The sequence below is a fragment of the Halichoeres trimaculatus genome, unplaced genomic scaffold, assembly GCF_033239565.1.
Source record: "Halichoeres trimaculatus isolate MK-OKI-2021-1 unplaced genomic scaffold, fHalTri1.1 fHalTri1_scaffold_5, whole genome shotgun sequence".
NCBI classification, from domain to species: Eukaryota; Metazoa; Chordata; class Actinopteri; order Labriformes; family Labridae; genus Halichoeres; species Halichoeres trimaculatus.
The window spans coordinates 7,025,571-7,045,318 of NW_027437183.1; the positions used below are offsets into that span (position 1 = coordinate 7,025,571).

The 19,748-nt window shown below is 39.7% G+C and overlaps 2 protein-coding genes across 8 annotated transcripts in view; both read right to left on the bottom strand.

The window, feature by feature from the left end:
- camk2b1 (calcium/calmodulin-dependent protein kinase (CaM kinase) II beta 1) overlaps positions 1-1,834 on the bottom strand; it is a 99,045-nt gene extending 97,211 nt beyond the window's left edge. For 3 of the 6 annotated variants that reach the window (XM_074670126.1, XM_074670125.1, XM_074670124.1), the window contains exon 1: positions 1,497-1,832. In XM_074670126.1, the coding sequence (XP_074526227.1) occupies positions 1,497-1,558 (62 nt within the window). In that variant the 5' untranslated portion in view covers positions 1,559-1,832. Of the gene's footprint in view, positions 1-1,496 lie in introns of all 6 variants that reach the window. The other 3 variants (XM_074670127.1, XM_074670128.1, XM_074670123.1) reach the window with 3 other exon arrangements.
- A 3,142-nt stretch (positions 1,835-4,976) lies between these two features.
- LOC141790437 (protein transport protein Sec24C) lies at positions 4,977-18,309 on the bottom strand. Of its 2 annotated transcripts, none has more exons than XM_074670309.1 (21): positions 18,221-18,309; positions 16,758-17,438; positions 16,510-16,568; positions 15,229-15,282; positions 14,360-14,471; positions 12,844-12,971; positions 12,609-12,744; positions 12,414-12,523; positions 11,398-11,510; positions 11,085-11,276; positions 9,822-9,918; positions 9,426-9,530; positions 9,158-9,325; positions 7,483-7,579; positions 7,256-7,404; positions 7,030-7,168; positions 6,915-6,941; positions 6,555-6,721; positions 6,200-6,397; positions 5,584-5,673; positions 4,977-5,480 (listed from the first exon to the last, which is right to left on the bottom strand). In XM_074670309.1, exons 2-21 carry the CDS (start codon positions 17,392-17,394, stop codon positions 5,340-5,342), a joined length of 2,919 nt encoding a protein of 972 aa, XP_074526410.1. In that variant the 5' UTR covers positions 17,395-17,438; positions 18,221-18,309; the 3' UTR covers positions 4,977-5,339. The 2 variants fall into 2 exon arrangements, with proteins under 2 accessions (XP_074526410.1, XP_074526409.1); XM_074670308.1 differs by having other exon boundaries at positions 6,555-6,734; positions 6,820-6,941.
- Positions 18,310-19,748: the final 1,439 nt, after the last annotated feature.

A 19,748-nucleotide genomic window follows, 5' to 3' on the forward strand; every position in this document is an offset into this window, starting at 1 on the left:
AAAATAAATTCAAGAAATGCTTTTTTTAGCAGAGAGAAAAAAAAAAAGATCTCTTCCATGACCGCCAAACTTTGTTGTCTGGTGTTGTCATGGGCACTTCTACATGCCGTGAATCAACCTGGTCCTGGGTAAACTTATGAATAGTATAAATAAATATTATTCACTTTTTAAAAATCTCTTACAGGGGCTTTAAACAGCTAATGGATCCATAAAGAGTAACATACTGAGATGCTTAAAGAGATGCATGACATTGTAAAGCAGTAATGTAAACATGTCCGCCTGATGAAGAGTGACTTCTCTATTGTTTGCCTTCCTCCCCTGACAGCTCCTGATAATATAATTACTGTAATAAAGACTGAAACTGCACAGACAGCACTTAGAGGCGAGTTTGATGTCTGCACTGACCTTAACTGAACTTGTTTTTGTATATTTATTACTTCGGTGCTTTGTTAGTTAGATTGAAACTGCATGTTTCAGACCGTCTCATCACTTATGCACTATTTCCAGCAGACTCTGAGGCATCAAAACTTATTTCATCTGACAGTGGTAGCAATATTACCATAAATACACAATTAGAAAGTAAGAAAATTTAGCTTTCAAAAATGTTTTTTTTATTTGTTTTTCTTTTTTGACCAGTATGAATTGATTTGCGTCATAAATAAAGATAAAATCAACATGAGAGTTGTTTGTGCGTGGTGCCACAATGATGCAGAGGGACTTATCTTGTGTTATCTGCCACTACAACACTGCAACACAAGCCTCTTACAGAAACTTAGAGATCTTTGCATGATGTGCAAATGAACTGCTAATTTTTGCATGAATTGTGCACATGTTGGAGGCGTTAAATCAGGACTTGAAATAGAAGAGTTGTACAAGGAAAATTGGGTCACCACAAATGATTTTACAAAAACAGTTATTCTTTGAGCTCCTGAGCCCTCTCTAGATGTTTTCAGGAGGATATTTGTTCATACTGGTCTTTAACTGGCATGTGTGCAGCTGTAAATGACTCAATATGCATGCATCCTAACTGAGCCCATGCGTTTTAACGCAGCTGTTTTGGTGTTTGTGCTGTAAATGCAGGCACTTTAACCCTTTTCTGACAACCCATGTTTCTGTAAATGGGCGGTTTTCACGTGTGCATCATAAAAACTGCAAATAAAATGTGAGTTTGTTGCAGCTTTGTGAGGATTGATCGACGCCAACGTGCAAAAATACTCCGAGAGGCGCAGGCATGGGTTGGAGAGACTTCAAGAGGGAGCGAGAGCAGCGTATTTTGAGAGCTGTCATCCCTAAAAAAGCACACACACACACACACACACACACACACACACGCGCGCGCACACAAACACACACACACACACACACACACACACACACACTGGCCTGCAGAGTCGCTCTGCTCTGCACTGCCTGGAATCTAATCTTCCACCATATTTATCCACTTTACCACCTCGCCACAAAGAGCCACAAACACACCAAAAGCAGCTCGTACTCACTTCCCCAGCTCCTCGTACAGCTGATATTCGTCCGTGAATCGCGTACAGGTTGTCGTGGCCATGTCGCTCCCCTGTCTCTCGCGTCTTCTACTTTGACAGCTCCGGAGAAAATGTGGCGCTCGTTTCTATTTCTGCGTTAAGTTTGCGCGTAAGAGTGGACGTCCGCCCAGCAGCTTCTCGGCCGTAGGAGCGGAGAAATGCCCGCAAAGAGGCGCCAAGTGAGGGAAGGTTTGAGCTGGACAAGACGAAGCGACCAGGGTGGGTGTTCTCGCTCTCACACTCTCGCTGTGTGTGTCTCTCCACTATCTGACAGCTAACCGCGCTCAACCGACATCACGTCAAGTAATTTGGCCTGAGCCGAACAACTTCCCGTACGGATTTTCAAAATAAAACTCAAATCGCGTATTGACAAATCCATTAGATTTTTAAATTTCTACCACCTAAAGTCGATATTCACAGTAAAAATAAAATATTATCATTTTTGACACAAGAAATTCAACTTTTAAAGCAAAACAGTTTCTTTACACAATAAATATATTTTCTACAGAAGCCTGAAAAGGACATAAGTAGATACATTTTTATTTTCCAGGTGGGCTGCTCAAGACAGTGACTTTATTTCTGTTATTTTCTCGAGATCTCAACATATTCGTTCAATTATGTCAAGAAAATGAAATTTGTTTTAAACAAGATAATGAGAATTTTATTTGTTGTGTATTTTTTTTTAATTGCTATTTATTTTGTCTTTTTACCCATCTGCTGTTTTAAATTAAATAATACACATTAACATTTCTTTTTTCTAGGTTGTGTTTTTATTGATTTTGTTTGGGGTACTTTTTTAGCTTGTGCAGAACTTTGGTCAACTGCGGTTGTTTTAAAATGTGCTATAGAAATAAAGTTTGACTTGACTTGATCTGAACAACGCAATCTCAGCAAAGAGATCGAAGAAAATTGTTTTATCATGCATCACAGCTCTATTAATGCCAGACATGCCTTGATATAATTCAAAGTGGTACACAGACCCCATTACCCAAAGCTTGATTGTATGCTCTATATTCTATCTCATCCCCACTATGCGATAAATGGGCTTTTCTGAAATGAGCCCCCTTTCTTGAGCCTTGTTATTGATTTATATTGGACATCTAATACTTTAATAGCTAGGCCAAGTTATCTTATTATAAATAAATAATTAGATGGGATGTTTTGTTTTGTAAACTTAAGAAAGTAAAGCATGTTTTGTTTAAATCATCTCTGGTGTGTCAAAAATCAAAACTGTTGGTTGATCTCAAAGTTAAGTCAGAATTTGAAGCCTATTTCTACAATTTTTTGTGAGGAAACTAAGGTAAAGTCTTAAAGAAAAATTAGAAATTATTGTGTTTTATTGGAAAAATAGTCCAGTCATTTTTATCCATCCATTGTTTAAATTTCTCCGACAAATTATTAAAATATCTCAACATTTTAGAATATATTTAAATGGAGGTTTATTTTGAAGGACTTCAGTTTTCTCTTTTCCGGCCATGAGCTAATCAGTTTACCTAGCTTGACTCTTTCTGTTTATTTTGGATGCCGCTTCACTCCCGAGTAGCGGTGAAGGACCCGCTCTCTGCTGCCCTCTAGCGGATAGAGTGCGCATCGGCAAAGCGTGATAACGTAATCGAACACACCTCCCGCCTGCACAGCGTGTATTTCCAAATAGGGGCAAATATGAGCCGGTTTGAGCCCTCAAAATGCGCTGTCGTAAGAGATGTAAATGCGTGTTTGTTTTTATTAAAACTGGGAGATTTTAGTCTATCGACCAAAAACTATAAAAAAAAATTTCACCGTTATTTATTTGTTTTAGAAAGAAATTATTTAGATTTTTCAACATTTACATCTCGAATCTTAAAAAACAAATTAATTTTATTTCACTTTTCATACACTTTTAAGGTTTTTCTTCCCTACATTTTTCTCTGTGATAATTTTGTGAAATTCCTCTGTGATGATTTAAAAGCAGGGTTGAAACCAGGTACCTGCTCGGTGTTGGTTGTATTTTAGGCTGAGTAAAAGCCCTCAATGCAAATGTAACACTAATAAAAAATAAAAAAAAAATAAAAAAAAATTAAAGTAAACATGCCTGGACTGACAGGGAACTTTGGCACAGTTGTAAATTATTTAGTATTTTTAAAATTCATGTATAACTTTAAGTTTTTAGTCAACCTATGTGAAGGATAAAGTAGTGGTAGTAAATTTCACAACAAACTGCAATTATGTAGCCTAATTTTGCTGGAGCCAGGCCAGTTTTACAGATTTGTCAATTAAGATAAAAAAAAAAAATCTCTACACTTAAATAAGAGAAACACTTATTTATACATTGATGTCAGACACAGTGTTTGCCCTTGCTGTTTAACTTTTGCTCCAACAGTTCGCATCCTCTGAGTCAGTGTGCTCCCACCAGTCTAACGGTGCTGCATCCAAAATGCTTGAGGATACAAATTCAGCCGGAGAAGGATGGCCCACACAGCTCTGTGAATAACAACCAAACAGATACAGATCAAAGGGTTGCTGTTATTTTCTTCTCTTATTTTTTTTTTATGGAAACAAACTGAAAGATCCAGGTTGTTGAATTTTTTTCTTCAGTGTGTCCGACAATCAGCAAAGAGAGTCAGATGATGGCTGAATAATAACAGGTTGAATAAAATCACCCCGCCTCAGCTTCAAACACATCTTGAGGGGGATTGTTCTGTTTGTATGTTACACATTTGTTTAATTTTGCAGGATAACACTAGCAAAAAATCTGGAATAAACTTCAGTCAAGGTTCAGTTCTTTTCTTTCTTTATTTATTTATAGTGATGATGCCACAGAATACTGGAGCATCATCTCTGACACACTGACACAGCAATAAATAAACATCATACACACATTATCACAACAGAACGGATCTAGGGATGGGTACCTTTACACATTTGAAATGATGCGGTACCAATTCCCGGTACCTGGCAATCGGTATCTGTACTCAAAGGTAATAATTTTTGGTACTTTTATGCGTTCATGTGGTAAAAAATATTAATTTGTTTGATTATAAAATGTGAAGTCTTTTCAATTTAACATACTTATTGTTCAGTATATAACCTTGTAATGTGATGCCTACTGGGGCGTCGGTGGCGCAGTTGGAGAATGCGCTTGGTCGGTGATCGGAAGGTTGCAGGTTCAAGCCCAGCTCTGGGCGACACATGGCGATGTGTCCTTGGGCAAGACACTTAACCCCTAGTTGCTCCCACTGCTGCGTCAGTGGTGTGTGAATGGGTATGAAAGGGTGTGATTGTGTTAGATATACTGATGGATAGCTGTCATAGTAAAGATTGGATCCATCAGTGTGTGAATGTGAGAGCGAATGGGTGTGGATGGGTAAGTGTGACCTGTGGTGTACAGCAGCTTTGAGTGGTCCATGACTAGAAAAGCGCTATATAAGCTCAAGTCCATATAAGCTCAAGTCCATTTACTCTTCCACTCCCTCATAGTCACAAGGATGCGTTAAGGTATCTTAGCATGGTACCATCTGATTTTACTTTGGACAGAATTTGGTCGGTACCTAAAAATGTACCTAATTCAGTACCCATCCCTAAACATATCACATTCATCACAGCACACATTTCACAGCTGTCATTAAATAAATAAATAAATTAAAAATAAATAAAATTGTATCCATCTTGAAATGTCTCTCATGCACCGCCTGACATCAGGCCGTTAGATATTTCCTCTGTAGGATTTGAGAATAATGTTTTTGTTATCATACATTTGTTTATTTTCTCAGTAAATACTTTACACCGCAGTGTCACGTCTTGCGAGGTCAGAGAGCGCGTGTGAAGTCACTGCAAGAGCCGGACAGAGTTGACGTGGAGATGGTAGAGGAAGTCTGCATAGGACGCTCCTCCGTTGGGACTCTTGTCCTCCACTAGGTGGCGCTGTAAAGCCTCCTCACAGGTGTCGCCCTGCTTCACCACCCACAGCTGAAACAGGAAGCAAACACACAGCGGCGTTATTTCATGTCCTGATGTGGTTGAAGTGTGGAGGGTCAGACGTTCAATATCATCAGTTTGTGGCTTAGCTCACCTTACGGGCTCGAGGAGCCTGGGTGTTCAGTTTGCTGATGAGGGATTGAACGCTGATGGACAGAGGGTTCTCCAGGAAGGGCAGCTTGGTCTGAGGACACATGAACACACACACACACACACACACACACACACACACATCAGACACAGACAGAAAAATATTAAATTTGGAACTGCTGCAGCAAGCTCACACTGCAAAAAACTGAAATCTTATCCTGTGTTTCTATCTTGCTTTGAGTAAAAAATGTCTTTTTCAGACTTAATATGGAGGTAAGAGAAGTTTGCTTGTCAAGATTTGAAGCATGTCTTAATACAAGCACATTTCTCTTACCCGACTGGCAGATTTGTTTACTTGTTACATGGAGTTTAGATCTCGTTTTTATCTTTAAATAACGTGAAATAAGAGATTTTTCTGGACTGGTCAGGTGAAAGGGGCTCATATTAAGTCTAGAAAGACATTTTTTACAAAAAAAAAAGAGAGAAACACTTGATAAGATTTCAGTTTTTCACAGAGCAGTGACTGTTGTTGCAGGTAAAATAATTTACACCCAGTTTTTATGTTCAGGGTTCAGTCTGTTGTTTCAGATCTTTTGGTGTAACTGTGTGTGATCTCAAACCTCTCCAGACGGCAGAGAGGAAAAGCAGCTGGTGTTGAAGAGCTCCACCAAGGTGCTTGCTGGGACTTGGGTTCCCACCCAGAGCAGCAGGGTGAGGGGCGCATGGACCAGATACAGCCGTGTGGGCTCCAGGCTGGCAGCGGAGCAGCGCAGAGCCTCCTCTGAGTCTGGAAGACCGGGGCCGTCAGCTGACAGCGGCTGCAGGACACAAAAAGTGAAAAATATGATCAAAGTCTGTCCTGATCAACATCAAAGATGCTGAAATATTTCTTTAAAGTGAAACAAAAGACTTTGAAAAATCTCTTTCCAATCATTTTCTCAATAAAAGGATTGATCCACATTTGATGGGACTGACCAGAGGCAGCAGCAGGGGGTAAAAGTGTCTGCAAGTGCTGTGGACGTCCATGCTGAGCACCTGACAGCGCTGCTGCAGCCGCTGGTGGACAGAGCTCCTCAGACCAGGCAGCAGCACTTCGCTCTTCCTCAGACTGTTGATGTAAACAGGAAGAGCTCGCAGGTACTGAGGGAGGATCAGCTACAGGACACACACAGATAGTTAAGCTGCAGAAGATTTAAGATCAATAAATCTTTAAAGTGTTTTTTTAATCTCCAAACCTCACCTGTCCAGCTGACACAGACGCAGAGCAGCAGTGTTTACGGTACGACGCCAAAGCTTCTGTGATGTCTGTTTGCAGTTCCTCCCTCAGCTCCTGTAGAGGGCGCTCCAACACTGCACAGTAAACTGGGAAAACACATTCTTAAGTTGTTTTTGTGACTCTTGTACTTTTTTTGCAGCCATTCTCTTTAAACATAGCAGATAAGAAACTTGCTTTTTTTGCAGTAGAAGGTGAGCAGTGTCTGGGCCTGGTACTGCCGGAAAGCGTCCTGAAGATGGCGTGAGCACCGCAGGGTCAGAGTGTGAACCCTGGTGCGTCTGTCTCCTGTCTGAGTGCTGTAAGATAAAACAGTCTGACACAGAGGAGAGAGGCATCATGGTTAAAAAGTGTTATTCATCTGAGTATCTGTCTGATGTGATGATACTGAACATGAACTCACCTGTATGGCCACACCTCTAGTCTCATCCACGCCTCTGCTGTGCGCAAGCTCCACAGCCAGCGTCGTGAGCTCGTCAAGACTTGCCATGTTGACCTGGCTCGGGCTAGACCCGGGGATAAAAAGTCCGTAACAGCCCGACACACGAAGATCTGGTGAGACAGGAATGATTAACCAAAGATGCTTTCAAATGTTCTCAGTCTGCAGAATTATTCCGACGAACCTCTCACCTTTGCTAACGAAGATCCGGAGCTCAGCCTTGAAGCCTGCGTCTGTCTCTGTGATCCTGTTCAGGTCAGTGCTGAAACGCTCTCGGTCCAACTCTCCCTGCAGTTCGGGAGGATTATGGGATTAAAGTCAGACCTCCAACCCAGGCATGTCCAAAGTCAGACCCAAGAGCCAAAACGTCTACTTTCATACGGGCCCCAAGCTTTCATCTGTATTAATCATGGTGTCATAATTCTCAGAGTCTTAAAAACATCATGGAAAACACTCAAGATAAAATCCAGACACAGAAGCTGAAGACTGAAGGTCAGCAGCTCTTACTGACATATATATTAACCTTGGAAGTAATGTATTTATTCTCAATTAGGGTCCTCGCTCAAAGGGCAGGGCACCTTCTAGCCAGAGGGTGCCCTGCCCTTTGGGCGAGGACACTATTGTTTTTTGTCCATCTCTTTCTTAGTAATCCCTCCTCCACTAAATCACTTATTAGACCTGCTAAATGGGCTAAATGGGCTAAAAAACTCACCAAAATTGGCACATGATATCAAACTCCACCCCCAACATCCCATAATATGCTCTCTAGCGCCACCTGGGCACACTCAAACGGCCCTAGTGGCCAGTAGGAATGTCATAGAGACATCAAACCAACGCCAAAATATTTGTCTCATTGAGACACAAAAATCATACACAAATACCCTTGACCTACCTTCAACAGGAAGCCTTTCAAAATAAGATTTTGCCACATTTTTTCCCTTTCTGCAAAAATTTTCTCCTCCAAAACCATGAATAGTATCAGCTTGAAATCTGCTCACATGACAGACTAGACCCTGCTTTATAAGTGTTGTGCAGGATATTGACGTTTCGGACCTGGTTTTCGAATGACGAGCCCCCAAAGTCGGTAAACCCCACAGAAGCCCTCTGAGCTCGCCCATTAAGAATGAATAGGATTAAAGTTGCAGCTTCACACAAGCTGCCGCATTGGGGCCTCTAGACAAAAAAACGTTAAAGTCGTACAGCTTTAAAAAAGACATGGATGGATTTCCCTACAAAATATCATATTTTTACACAGATGTGGTTAAAATTGTGGCAACTATAAGGAGTTGTTTCCTAAATTTTCAGTGAGTAAATTTCACTCTTCACTCTGTTGCAGTTCTATGATGATGTCACACATTGATTAGGAGTTCCAAACAGCTGGTCATGTGACTCAGCAGAGGAAATAATACATGGTGTGTTATAGCGCTAAGAGGGCAAGAAAAAGATGAAACCCTGACAATGGAGGAGAAACAGGTATGACAGACTTGCAGAAGGGACCAATTGATTTCAGTAAAGTCAGCCTCTCATTGTGCTCAATCATCCTTGTTTCATTATTACAGACTGAAAATCAAACTTCACCTGTTTTCTGCAGTGTTACGTACTGCATAAACATCAGCAAACTCTGCTTCTGACTGAGGAAAATGTTCTCCACTAGGGGGCGATATGGGGAAAATATGTCAGGATGCTTTTATGGCAGAATCAGGATCTGGATTTTATCAGGATTGTTTTCCATATTCAGACTTTTTTGACCTGAAAACAACATTTTTAGCTCAATATATTTTTTTAAGAGAGGAGCTAGCCTCTCCTCTCATACTCCTCTGAAATAAAATCCACTCCATTTTCAAGATATCGGCACTGTTGATGTACCTGAAGGTGGCTGTAGGTGTAGAGAGCTCCACCTGTGAGATAAGGAATATGCCCTGGCCAAGCCCCGCCCACATCTTGCTGGCAGAGAAGGAACAGGTGAACTCTGCATCCCTGACTGACGCACTGTTTGGCCAATGAGACGACTGGCTCTGATGGCTGAAAGATCGACTGTGATAAACAAAAAAAGTGAAGCAGAGAGTAATGTTTTTTTTCGTTCAGGAGGATCATACTGGTATGCTAATGTGTATGTGTGTGAGTGGGTGAGTACCTTTGGTTTGTTGGATCCAAAAAACCCTGAGGTGGAGTTTGTGTGAGTCATCTCGGTCAGAGGGGCAGTGTGGAAGATCAGCAACTTTCCAGGACAGTTCAGAGCCTTTAAACAAAAACAAGAAAGGTATACTTCACTTGATCTTAAATTTATTGGTGGATATGAACGCTCCCCATAATTGAAGACAAAACAACAGTAGCTCCACCTTCTGGCAGACTGTGGTAAAATCAAAACACAAGTAAAGTGAATGTTTCTTAGACATGGGTGTGTTCTGGGTTGTTTCTCTTTGTATACGATCAATTGTCCAATGTCACAAATAATGTTCATGTTATGGAGTTTAGTGTATAAACGTGTAGCACTAACGACTCAGAAACAATCTTGATCATGATTACTGACCTGCAGCACGGCCAGCCCGGCTTTGACAGGCAGCTCCATGGGGACGCCATCAGAGGAACCACACTCTGCACCAAACTGAGGGATGAGCTGCAACACACTGAACACACAAAAAACAAACATGATTTCACTTGAGATTAAGTAACTTAATAGGAAAAAGGTTCAAAGGTCTTTTTTTTAAGACTTAATTGCACCAGATTAGGTGAGTGGTTTGACTGAACACCAAATTTACAGGGCTGGACAAACTTAGATCATTTGTTTAAACCAGGGATCTGCAACCTTTACTTTCACAGGAGCCGTTTTGCCTCAGCTCACCTGGATAAAACTTATTCTGAAGGCACAAAATCTACTTTATCTTCACAATAAAGACGATAAAAATGTATAAAATCCTGTTACATAGCTGAAATCGAGGGAATAATTAGCTAAATCAGATTTTTTTTCAATTTATGAAGTTTGCATGTGATGTCTTTGTTTTTTATTTTGAATAAATTTGCAAAATTTCATAAATTTGCAAAAAAAAACAGAATTTATTTGAAATTTCAAAATATTTGAAAAAAAGAATTAAAAACACTAAAATTAAAAAAAATTGCTTAAAATTTACAATTTAATATATATTTGCAAAATATTTCAAAGATTTGCCAAATTTTAAAAATTTGCAAGCCTTAAAAAAATTTGAAACTTCAAAAATGTCAACATTTTTGAAAGAATACTTGAATTTGACAACATATAGGGATTAAATAGTTCATCTCATCATTTTTTGTTGTTTGCTAATGTCTTGCCACATTTCAAGCATCTATATTGAACTAACACGTTTGCAGTTAAATAGGAGGAGGTGTAGGAGGTGAAGTAGAGCGTCAGCAGGCTTTATTGAAAGATCTGATTAATATTTAGTTCAACAAAATGTTAACGCATGATTTTATCTAGAGTCATCGTCAATACCCTCTGTACGAAAAATAAAAAAAATCTTTATTTCAAGAAGTTTTTTTTTTTTTTAAAGCTACAAGAGGCCACTTCAAAGGAGTCAAAGAGCTGCATGAGGCTCCAGAGCCGCAGGTTGAAGACCCTTGGTTTAAGTATTAGCATTCAGTAGAAAATTGTGCTCAGTGACAGCTAACATGAGCTATTGAATGAGGTGACTGGCTAGCTGTTTTTTTATGATTCCAAAAATAAATAAAATCATCAACATGTTGACATCATCGTACTTCTTTTTTCAGCATTTAGAGAGAAACTCCAGGTGGAAAAGTAATTATTACATATTCCTGATACCTGTCGATACCGTGTATGCAGTCCTTCAGGGACACCAGGAGCCCCTCCTTCACAGGAAGCTGCAGGTCTTCAGTCTCTGTGATGACCAGCATGTGCGGGCGGGACAGGGTGGGGCTGAGGTCGTACAGGTGGATCCGGCTGTCATACGTCATCAAGCCGACGCGGACGTCTGACAAGTCGTCCCCATCCTCCCTTTAAGAATGAGATGAAACTGTTTAGAACAATCCCTGCCTGGAAACCCGATCGTGGCTCACTGTATGTTTTATAAATGAAAGTGGAAACAAAGGACGGAGGAGGTGTGTTCTCCCTTCACCTGTTCAGAGAGGTGAGTAGGGAGAGAATCTGCTGTGTGGCAAACTCCAGATGTCCTCCTCTTAGAGCCGAGGGGGAGACATCAATGGCGAGAAGCAGAGCAGCAGCTTCACCCTGAGATAAAGTTTGATAAATTCAACACATGGCATGTTATCTGTACGGACAAAATGTATGCAAAGGACATTTTTTCATTTCATTTTGTTCAAAAATATTCTAAAAGGTGAGATTTCTCTTTTCTACTCATACTCCAGGGTCATTTCTTTAAAACTTATCCTCCTCTATATCAATAAACAGCCACATAACATAAAGTTAAAATATATTTTCAAACTCTGAACAACATATTTGGTGCAAACTGCTGATGAAATTTGGGAAATTTTGTTATTGTCTTTATCATTTCAAGAATCAGCCCTCATAAATTGACTTAACTTAAGATTTACATGATTTAAGACAGAAAACTAATGAACCCTCCAGTTTTTTTGAAAGCTAGAATTCTGTAAAAGTTTGGACAGACTGTTTAAATAGATGTGATTTTGTGAATACCAATGAATCTAATTAATAACATTGGTTTTGGAAGTTTTTGAAAAGAGGATAAAGCATTGAAGATGAATCAAATGATCACAACTGCTCTAGGGTTGTGATGTCTTTGTTTTTTATTTTTAATACATTTGCAAAATTTCAAAAACTTTAAATTTCAAAAAAATGCAAAATTTATTTATTTGAAATTCAAAATATTGGAAAAATTTCTAAAATAATTAAAAACATTGAAATTTTAAAAATTGCTAAAAATTTCATTAAAAAAAAAATCTATGATATGCAATTTATTACATACAATTTTAAAATTTTAAATATTTGCAAAATATTTCAGAGATTTGGCAAAAATTCAGCCCTTTATTATGAGGATGATTAACACCACTTTGTAGGGAGATATTTGACGCACAAAACGAAACGTGCAGAATTGTGGAGGCAGCTAACAATAACTAAAAGCAAAAATAAACAGTTATGGGAAGTGAAACTAACCTTCTGCGAGCCCAGGATCTCATATGAACCCAGACTCAGCTCAGGCCTCTTGTCTTTATCCACCCGAAACCCCTCCACCCCTTTGGTGGGCTGGTAGTGTTGCCACGGCACTGAAACACAAGAGATGAGACAACCTTAACCGTAGTTTGTGTTTCTGTGTTAACTTCACGTTGGATGCTTGGCAATGAATCTCACCTTCACTGAGTTTACCACAGAAGGGGCAGTAAAACCTCTGCCCACAGTCCTGCCAGCTCATCGCAGGGCACATGGACGCACTGCACCAGCTACACCCCGTGATACACTCTTCTTCATTCAGCACTGGCAGGGGCTTCTGGAAACACAAACAAACAAAAACTTTCCCTCCTTCTTTTTTTTTCTGCTAAATCCAAGCAAACAGATTATAGAAAGCTCAGAGAAGCTGATTACTGACCTCTCCAGCTTTTTGTTTTGCCAGAGGGGTGACCAGAGCTCCCAGCGGCAGGCGGCTAAGCAGGGCGGTCTGACCTTCACAGGGCACACAGTACGAGGTCGAACGAATGGCGCAAGGACTTGCGCTACCTGCAGTGCAATAACAATCACAGAAATGACTCAGAGGAGAATTTATAGCACATTACAGTAAGGAAAGTCATGGATTATAACACGACTAAATGTCTGATGTTTTGTAAAACGGGCAAGGAATGAAGGCTGCTTGGAGTTAATAATACCAACGCTGAATAAACGTATACAAAAATGAAACAAGGCTAGATCCCTGATGATTTCCTTTCCACTGACAGGTTCAGCTGAAGGTCTCCAGTTTACAGGGTCACTCTTTAAACTGTAACACCGGGAGCTGACAGAGACATATTCACACTATCAGGCTCAAAGAAGACCATTGTTTAGGAGTCATTGAACCAAGTTCATCACAGCTGAGGGTCATTTTATTGTGGACAGAGGAAGAAGGGGATAAAAAACACTGTGGCTGCTCCACCAATCAGATCATGTTCAGCATGCTGGCCTCGCCCCCCAAAGTCCCTGCATATCTGGAAAGTTCTACCCTCTAGGCAAGATCTGATGCCCCGTTTACACGACAACGTTTCATCTGAAAACGCTAAAACACAGTGAAAAAAATCTGCGTTGACACAGAAATGCAGAGGGACTGAAAACGCTGTAGTAAGCATGCCAGGCCTGTAGTTGGGGCTATAACTGTCTTGTCCAGAAGCAGCTTTTGGTAGATCTCCACCGAAGCAGAGTTGAGCCGATCATCTGGTGTATTGAGGAATACTAAGAGCAGAAGTGGAGCAACAATTGAATGTTTTGTTGAAAGACAATCAGCAGATTCAGCAGCACAAGCACAACATGGTAGTTCCAGATGATCGTAACAACAGTACTGTTGGACTGTTGGATGCACTCACGCAAAGCGGAGGGTGGTGTCAGTGTTTCAACTGAAAACGCAGCTTACTGTTTACTTGGCAACTATGTCAGCAGCGTTTCAGAAAAATCTAACTCTAGAGGCCGTTTTCGAAGTTTGCGTTTTAGGTCGACTGAAACGCCATTTCCGTGGAAACGCTAGGTGGAAAACCAAAACAAAACTTTTGCATTTTACCCTAATACCATTGTCTTGTAAACAGCCCCTAAACCTACTGCCCCAGAACTAAATTTAGACCCTAACTCTTGCAATTGAAAAGCACATAGTTCCTGGGGAAAGTTCCTGCAGCCAAAAAGCACCATAGGCTTGCATATTCAAGAAATTCTCTGTGCGTGTTTTTGAGCAAAACACTGAACGCTGAAAGAGATTCAAAATAGAGAGTAGACAACATTAAAGTGCATCATACTTTTTGTAACATGCAGAAACACCCGCAGTATGAAATACAGAGACTAACAGTGTATCATTTTGTCCCCTTCTACAGCGCTGGTTGAAATAAATGTTTATGAAGCAGAACAGATGCAGGAAGTGTTGTGACTTTTACCCCTATCCTCTACGACACAGGAGGTGGTTGCCAGAGGTGGAAGACGAGAAAAAGGCTCAGATACGAAGACCTTGTCCTCCCACTCTGCCCTGTCCTCTGCAAGCACCTTCACCTGTGAGAGAAACAGAGATATGCAGGTGTCAATCTGACGCACATCATTACATTGGAATAAAGATCTTAGTATAATGCAAACATGTTTGGTTGTTTTTTTCATCATACAAAATTCAAAATCTGAGCATAGAAAGTGTTGCCACTGACTGTGTTTGTTTATTTATAGTTTTATCATTAGAAAGATAAAAGATAGGAGTCAGCAGATGAAATCAGATGTCACAATACGAGGCCCTTTACTCACTAAAGTATGCGAATAAAATATAGACAGCAAATGTGACACATACTGGTGCAATAGATACAGCCAATGATCACGTCGGGTTTCCGCTATGAGGTAAACAAACTGCTAGTTACAATGCTAAAGAGCGTCTGTGTAGCTTTCTGCATCATAAATAAAGTAAAAATACATATTCAGAATTTCTTTTGCTAAAATCTATTTAGCGTGAATAATATTATGTTGAGTTTAATTCATTTTATCTAGAGTAGATGTGATATCGTCTCTTACCAGGTGTTTGAACCAGGTAGTAAATGTTATCTGCGGGTTTGGTGAGTGGGATTATTGACATATGGAAAACAATAGAGTATTAAATCTAAGCATTTACATTAATGCAGACATTCGATGATGTGACACTGACTGGATCTATTCAGTATGATACATGTCAGTTTATCAGATGATTCATTAAATCCCTAATCTAAGCAGGAAACAGTTTTTGCCTGTGCCTAAGGCCCTGCAGAAGAGGAAACAAGAAGGAGGAACTTACAACACTGGGCAGGAGTTCTGGGTCCAGGCCATAACGAGACTCAGAGCTCGGAGACTGCAGAGAGGAAAGGAAACAGAGCCTGTAATAATTTTAACCAGGGGTTCTCAAACTTTTTTAGACCATGGACCTCTTTCAGGTTAGAAATTTTTCCAGGGATCCCCTCATTATCATAACATTAATTAGCATAATATTAATGCTTTTGATAATGTATTCTGCAAAAAAAAAAAGAATTAAGCCACATTTATACTTTCCAAGTAATTCATTTAATAAGTCTTAAGAAAATGTTGACTCCAACTTAAAAACTCCAGTTTGAGGCAGTGGAGTGCACAGAGGGGGCCCAATTGTTGAAAAACACACATTGAAGTGCCCTCTTTGGAGCCAAAAACATATGCCTAAGTGCCCTCCTGGTTGGCACAACACCCTCAACTTCCCTTTAGGGTGGTTAAAATATGATAAACTGCTTTCTTGGGTGACAAAAATGCATGTTGTGTGTGCATTTTCTTCTTTTTTTTTACCCCTGCCCTTCAAAAAGTCTGTTCACGCCACTGCACCAAGGTGTTTTTTGGTATTAAGTTTTATTTTGTAGTGTTGCGATCTTGAACCGAAAGACCTGACACGATCACATGAGAATTGAGCTCATGGCAAAAAGTAAATTTGGTGAGAGTACTGGAATAAAAATAGCTGATTTAACTGGTGTAAGAGATCCCACTTTATTAATTTGCTCTTCTAATGATAAAGCACAATTTTACAATTGTTTTTAAATTATTCAGCGGACCCTGAAGCTATGATTCGCGGACCCCTAAGGGTCCTGGGACCACACTTTGAGAAACACTGATTTAAACTACTATTCTTTAAGACTACAACAAGGTTTAAAATTTAATGTGGTGCTTCGACTCAAAAGACATCATCAGATTTTAAGGGATTTCAAAGGAAAAAGCAAAGTAAACTTATTTGTTGTACACTGAGACTAGGTGGAACAATGTCAGTTGGAGGAAATTCGCTAAAAAAAATAAATGTAATATGTTGTTACAAAAGGGACAACACTAACTGATCATGTGAAAGCTCTGACATTTATAAATGAAGGTCTGAGATCTACTGGTTCATCCATAAGAAAGCATGTTGAACTACAGCCTGGCTCAGGAGACTCTGTTTCTGTTTCGTCTTAGCAGAACTTCTAAGGATGTCAGCTTAAAACCTCAAAGCTCCAAGTGGCTTTTTTTGTGAACAGTCTGCAGAGATTTCAAACACCATCACATATTTCCATGTCTTTGTTGTCCTCACCTGCGGTGTGAAGCTCCCATCCTGTTCAGCTGCACAGGGAACAAACTGTTTTGTGGTTTCTGAGGAGAAAAGCAGGGATACTATGCTAGGAGGACAAACCAAGACATGGCAGTTATGCTATGAGTCAAACTAAACAAGTTATAACACTTATTTTTCCGTATAATGCTAAAAGTCTGAGCTCAGGTGACTTATTTCAGCTCTGAGACAGGCATATTAGAAAGTAGCGTGCACCATGCAGATGAACCTACCTCCACTGTGCTGCTGGAGCATCCACTGAGGCTGCTGCTGGGTTGGAGAGGTGGGTGAGGCTTGATGATGAGAGGCCTCCCTTTTAAACGAAGGCTGCGGTGAAAAATGTGCGCTCTGGCTCGCACATTGTGCAAATGACGGAGAGCTGATGGGCAGATGTTTCTGACGAGGTGACTGAGGTCCATTCAGTGATTCATGATGTGTGTACGCAGGCTGTGAAGGTGGAGATACTGCTTGGAAAGGGCTATAAGGGGAATAAAACGGCATCTGAAAAGGCTTCCTAGGTTGAGTCCCTTCATTTCTGAGAGGGAGGGAACATGGAGGTATGATTCTGTCCTGACTTGCGGATGGAACCATGGGTGAAAGATGGGAAACAGGAATGTTTTGTTGCAGGCTCTGGTCAGCATTGTAAGCTTGCAGAGCGCTGTGACAAATGTTGTCACTCTGACAGAACTGACTGGGTTGATGCAGGAGCTCCACACAAGGCCTCTGGTCCGAAGGAGAACCCAGGCTAAGATGCTTCAAGTTAGGAAAAGGGTTGTAAGGAGCAGCTTGAGGTGAAGCTGGGGACCATCCATTCTGGCCTGCCCATGGTTCACTGGCTGTCTGACTCTGATTGGCTGCAGGAATGTCCATCGTTATCCATCACTGATGGCTGATTTTCTCCTCAGGGGCGAGATCTAAAAGGTAACATGCAAAAATGATCAGTTGTGGGACCTAGTTAGATTCTTAAAAAAAAAAAATATATATATATATATATATATATATATATATATATATGTATATATATTCACTTCTTTTCTTACTAGATTTGCATACCTCTTACCCTATATTACTCTATATTTATTAGATCGTTGTTGCTCGGGTAATTTTTGTATTATCATCCCTGATTAAAAAATGATTCAATTTGCGTTTGCTTTATTTTTAAATGATTAATCCATCTTTTTTTCCACAAAATTCTGAATTAAGTGCTGAGCTGTCACCATTTCTGACATGTATGCATTACTTTTTGATTTAATTATATTTACTATATGGTGGAGGTTATCGTTCAAAACAGCAACAGCATAACTCTATGAGTGTTTAAAAATAATAATTATAATAATAATAAAAAATGAATAAAAATACATCGAACATACTGAAATCTTTTGATAGTGGTACAAAAAATAAAACAAAATTAATTAAAAATAATAATAATAAAAATAAAAATAAGGGTTCTTTTAACCGACAAGAAACCAAATGCAGTGATATTTTCTATTATACCGCTTAACATCCGAAGGAATCATTATAACCATGCAGAAATAAGCATAGTCTAAAGGACGTATTTATATGAGTGAATTTAACCTCAGCTTATTTTTTGAATGTCTAAAAACGTTATGTAGTCAGGTAGGAATGATAGAATGATAAAAACCTGCGTCGGACAGCAAAACCCTGTTTTAACGTCTCTAAAAATCCGGTTCAGTACCTTTCAGCATCTATGGAAATGATAGGGGTAGCGAGCAGCGAGCAGCATCTCGTACTGGAAGCAAACTGACGCACCACTGGGGGACTTCCGGTCAGCTGACACGGAAGTCAAATGATAGAATTTCAAAACAAAAGCCCCGGATAATGGCTTACAGAACCACATGGGGATGATACATTTTATGTTACATCAAAATGGGAAAAAGAAATGAATGTTGTCCTGTTAAAGGATGACTGGCTGGCAATCTGCATATCCCAACAGACTACTACCAGTTCAAAGGGATGGAGGCAATTTGGCTCGAAAAATGTCATCAGATTTTTTATTACACCACACATTAAATCTAAACAATGTAACATACAACAACATTGTTGGAGGAAGTGTGGAAATATGCTTGCCAGTCATTCTCATATTTTCTGGTCATGTATCAAAATCCAAACAATTTGGGTAGGAGTAATAAAGATTCTGGATAATATTTTTATGACAACAATACCCAGGGACCCTCTGGTGTTTAACCTTGGCCTACTCCCAGGAAACTGTATACATAAAAAGGACATTTATCTCTTCAAAATAATGATCCTTGCATGCAAGAAGGCCATCACGAGAAATTGGTAAAGAACTGACCCACCAGGAACAGGCCAGTGGCTCACAATTCTAGAGGAAATATACTATATGGAAAAACTGACTTACCTTTTGAAATTTAAAAGAAAAACTCTGGACAGTCGCTGGGACAGATGGTTTCAATACAAGAGAAAAAATTAAATATTACAGTCCGAAAGAGACCCTTGTGAGGACAAATGAGATGAAAGTACCCCCCAACACTCACTTTTCTTTTTATTTGTTTTCTTAAGTATTGTTATAATTTGTTTGTGATTTTCTGCTGTTGTAAAATGAAAAAGACTTGAAAATAAAAAGTTAAAAAGTTTAAAAGTTTAAAAAAAAACAAAAAAACAAAGGATTGAAGAACCCCCTTTTAAATTACAGTATCAGAGACTAGGGACCCCATGCTAGTGGGTTACACTGAAATACTTATACTGAAGCAGGGATAAACAAAACTAACTACAAGATACTAAATGTAGCAGCTAGAAGGGCAAATAAGAGGGAGTGCATTTTTCCAGTGGTAACTGCTCTCTAAAAACTAGAGCAGAGTTTAAAATCCTTCTTCTGACCTACAATGATCTAAATAGTAATAAACTACCCTTAGAGTCGCTGAACTCCCAGTATGCAGGCCTGCTTGAGTCTATAAAACTAGTATGGGAGGTGGAGCCTTCAGTTATTAGGCTTCTCTTCTTTGGAAAAATCTACTGGTTGAGGTCTGGGGGGAGACATGGTCTCTACTTTTAGGAGTGGGCTTAAAACTTTCATTCTTGACGAAGCTTACAGTTAAAACTGGATCAGGTCTGACAGAGCTCTTAGTCATGCTGCTATAGGTTAAGACTGTCACCTCTTCCCTCAATCTGTCAGTCAAACTCCAGTCTTCATGTCCCATTACCAGACAGAGTTCAGTAAAGATAGTGATAAACATTTAAAATCA

Excerpts from the sequence above, each read along its gene's own strand:
- LOC141790437 (XM_074670308.1), bottom strand. The coding sequence starts at position 17,394 with ATGGACATTCCTGCAGCCAATCAGAGTCAGACAGCCAGTGAACCATGG. Across the intron at positions 6,942-7,029 it reads CACCTTCTACTGCAAAAAAA|TTTACTGTGCAGTGTTGGAG; the intron begins GCAAGTTTCTTA and ends GTGTTTTCCCAG. Across the intron at positions 6,398-6,554 it reads ACCCCCTGCTGCTGCCTCTG|CCGCTGTCAGCTGACGGCCC; the intron begins GTCAGTCCCATC and ends TGTGTCCTGCAG.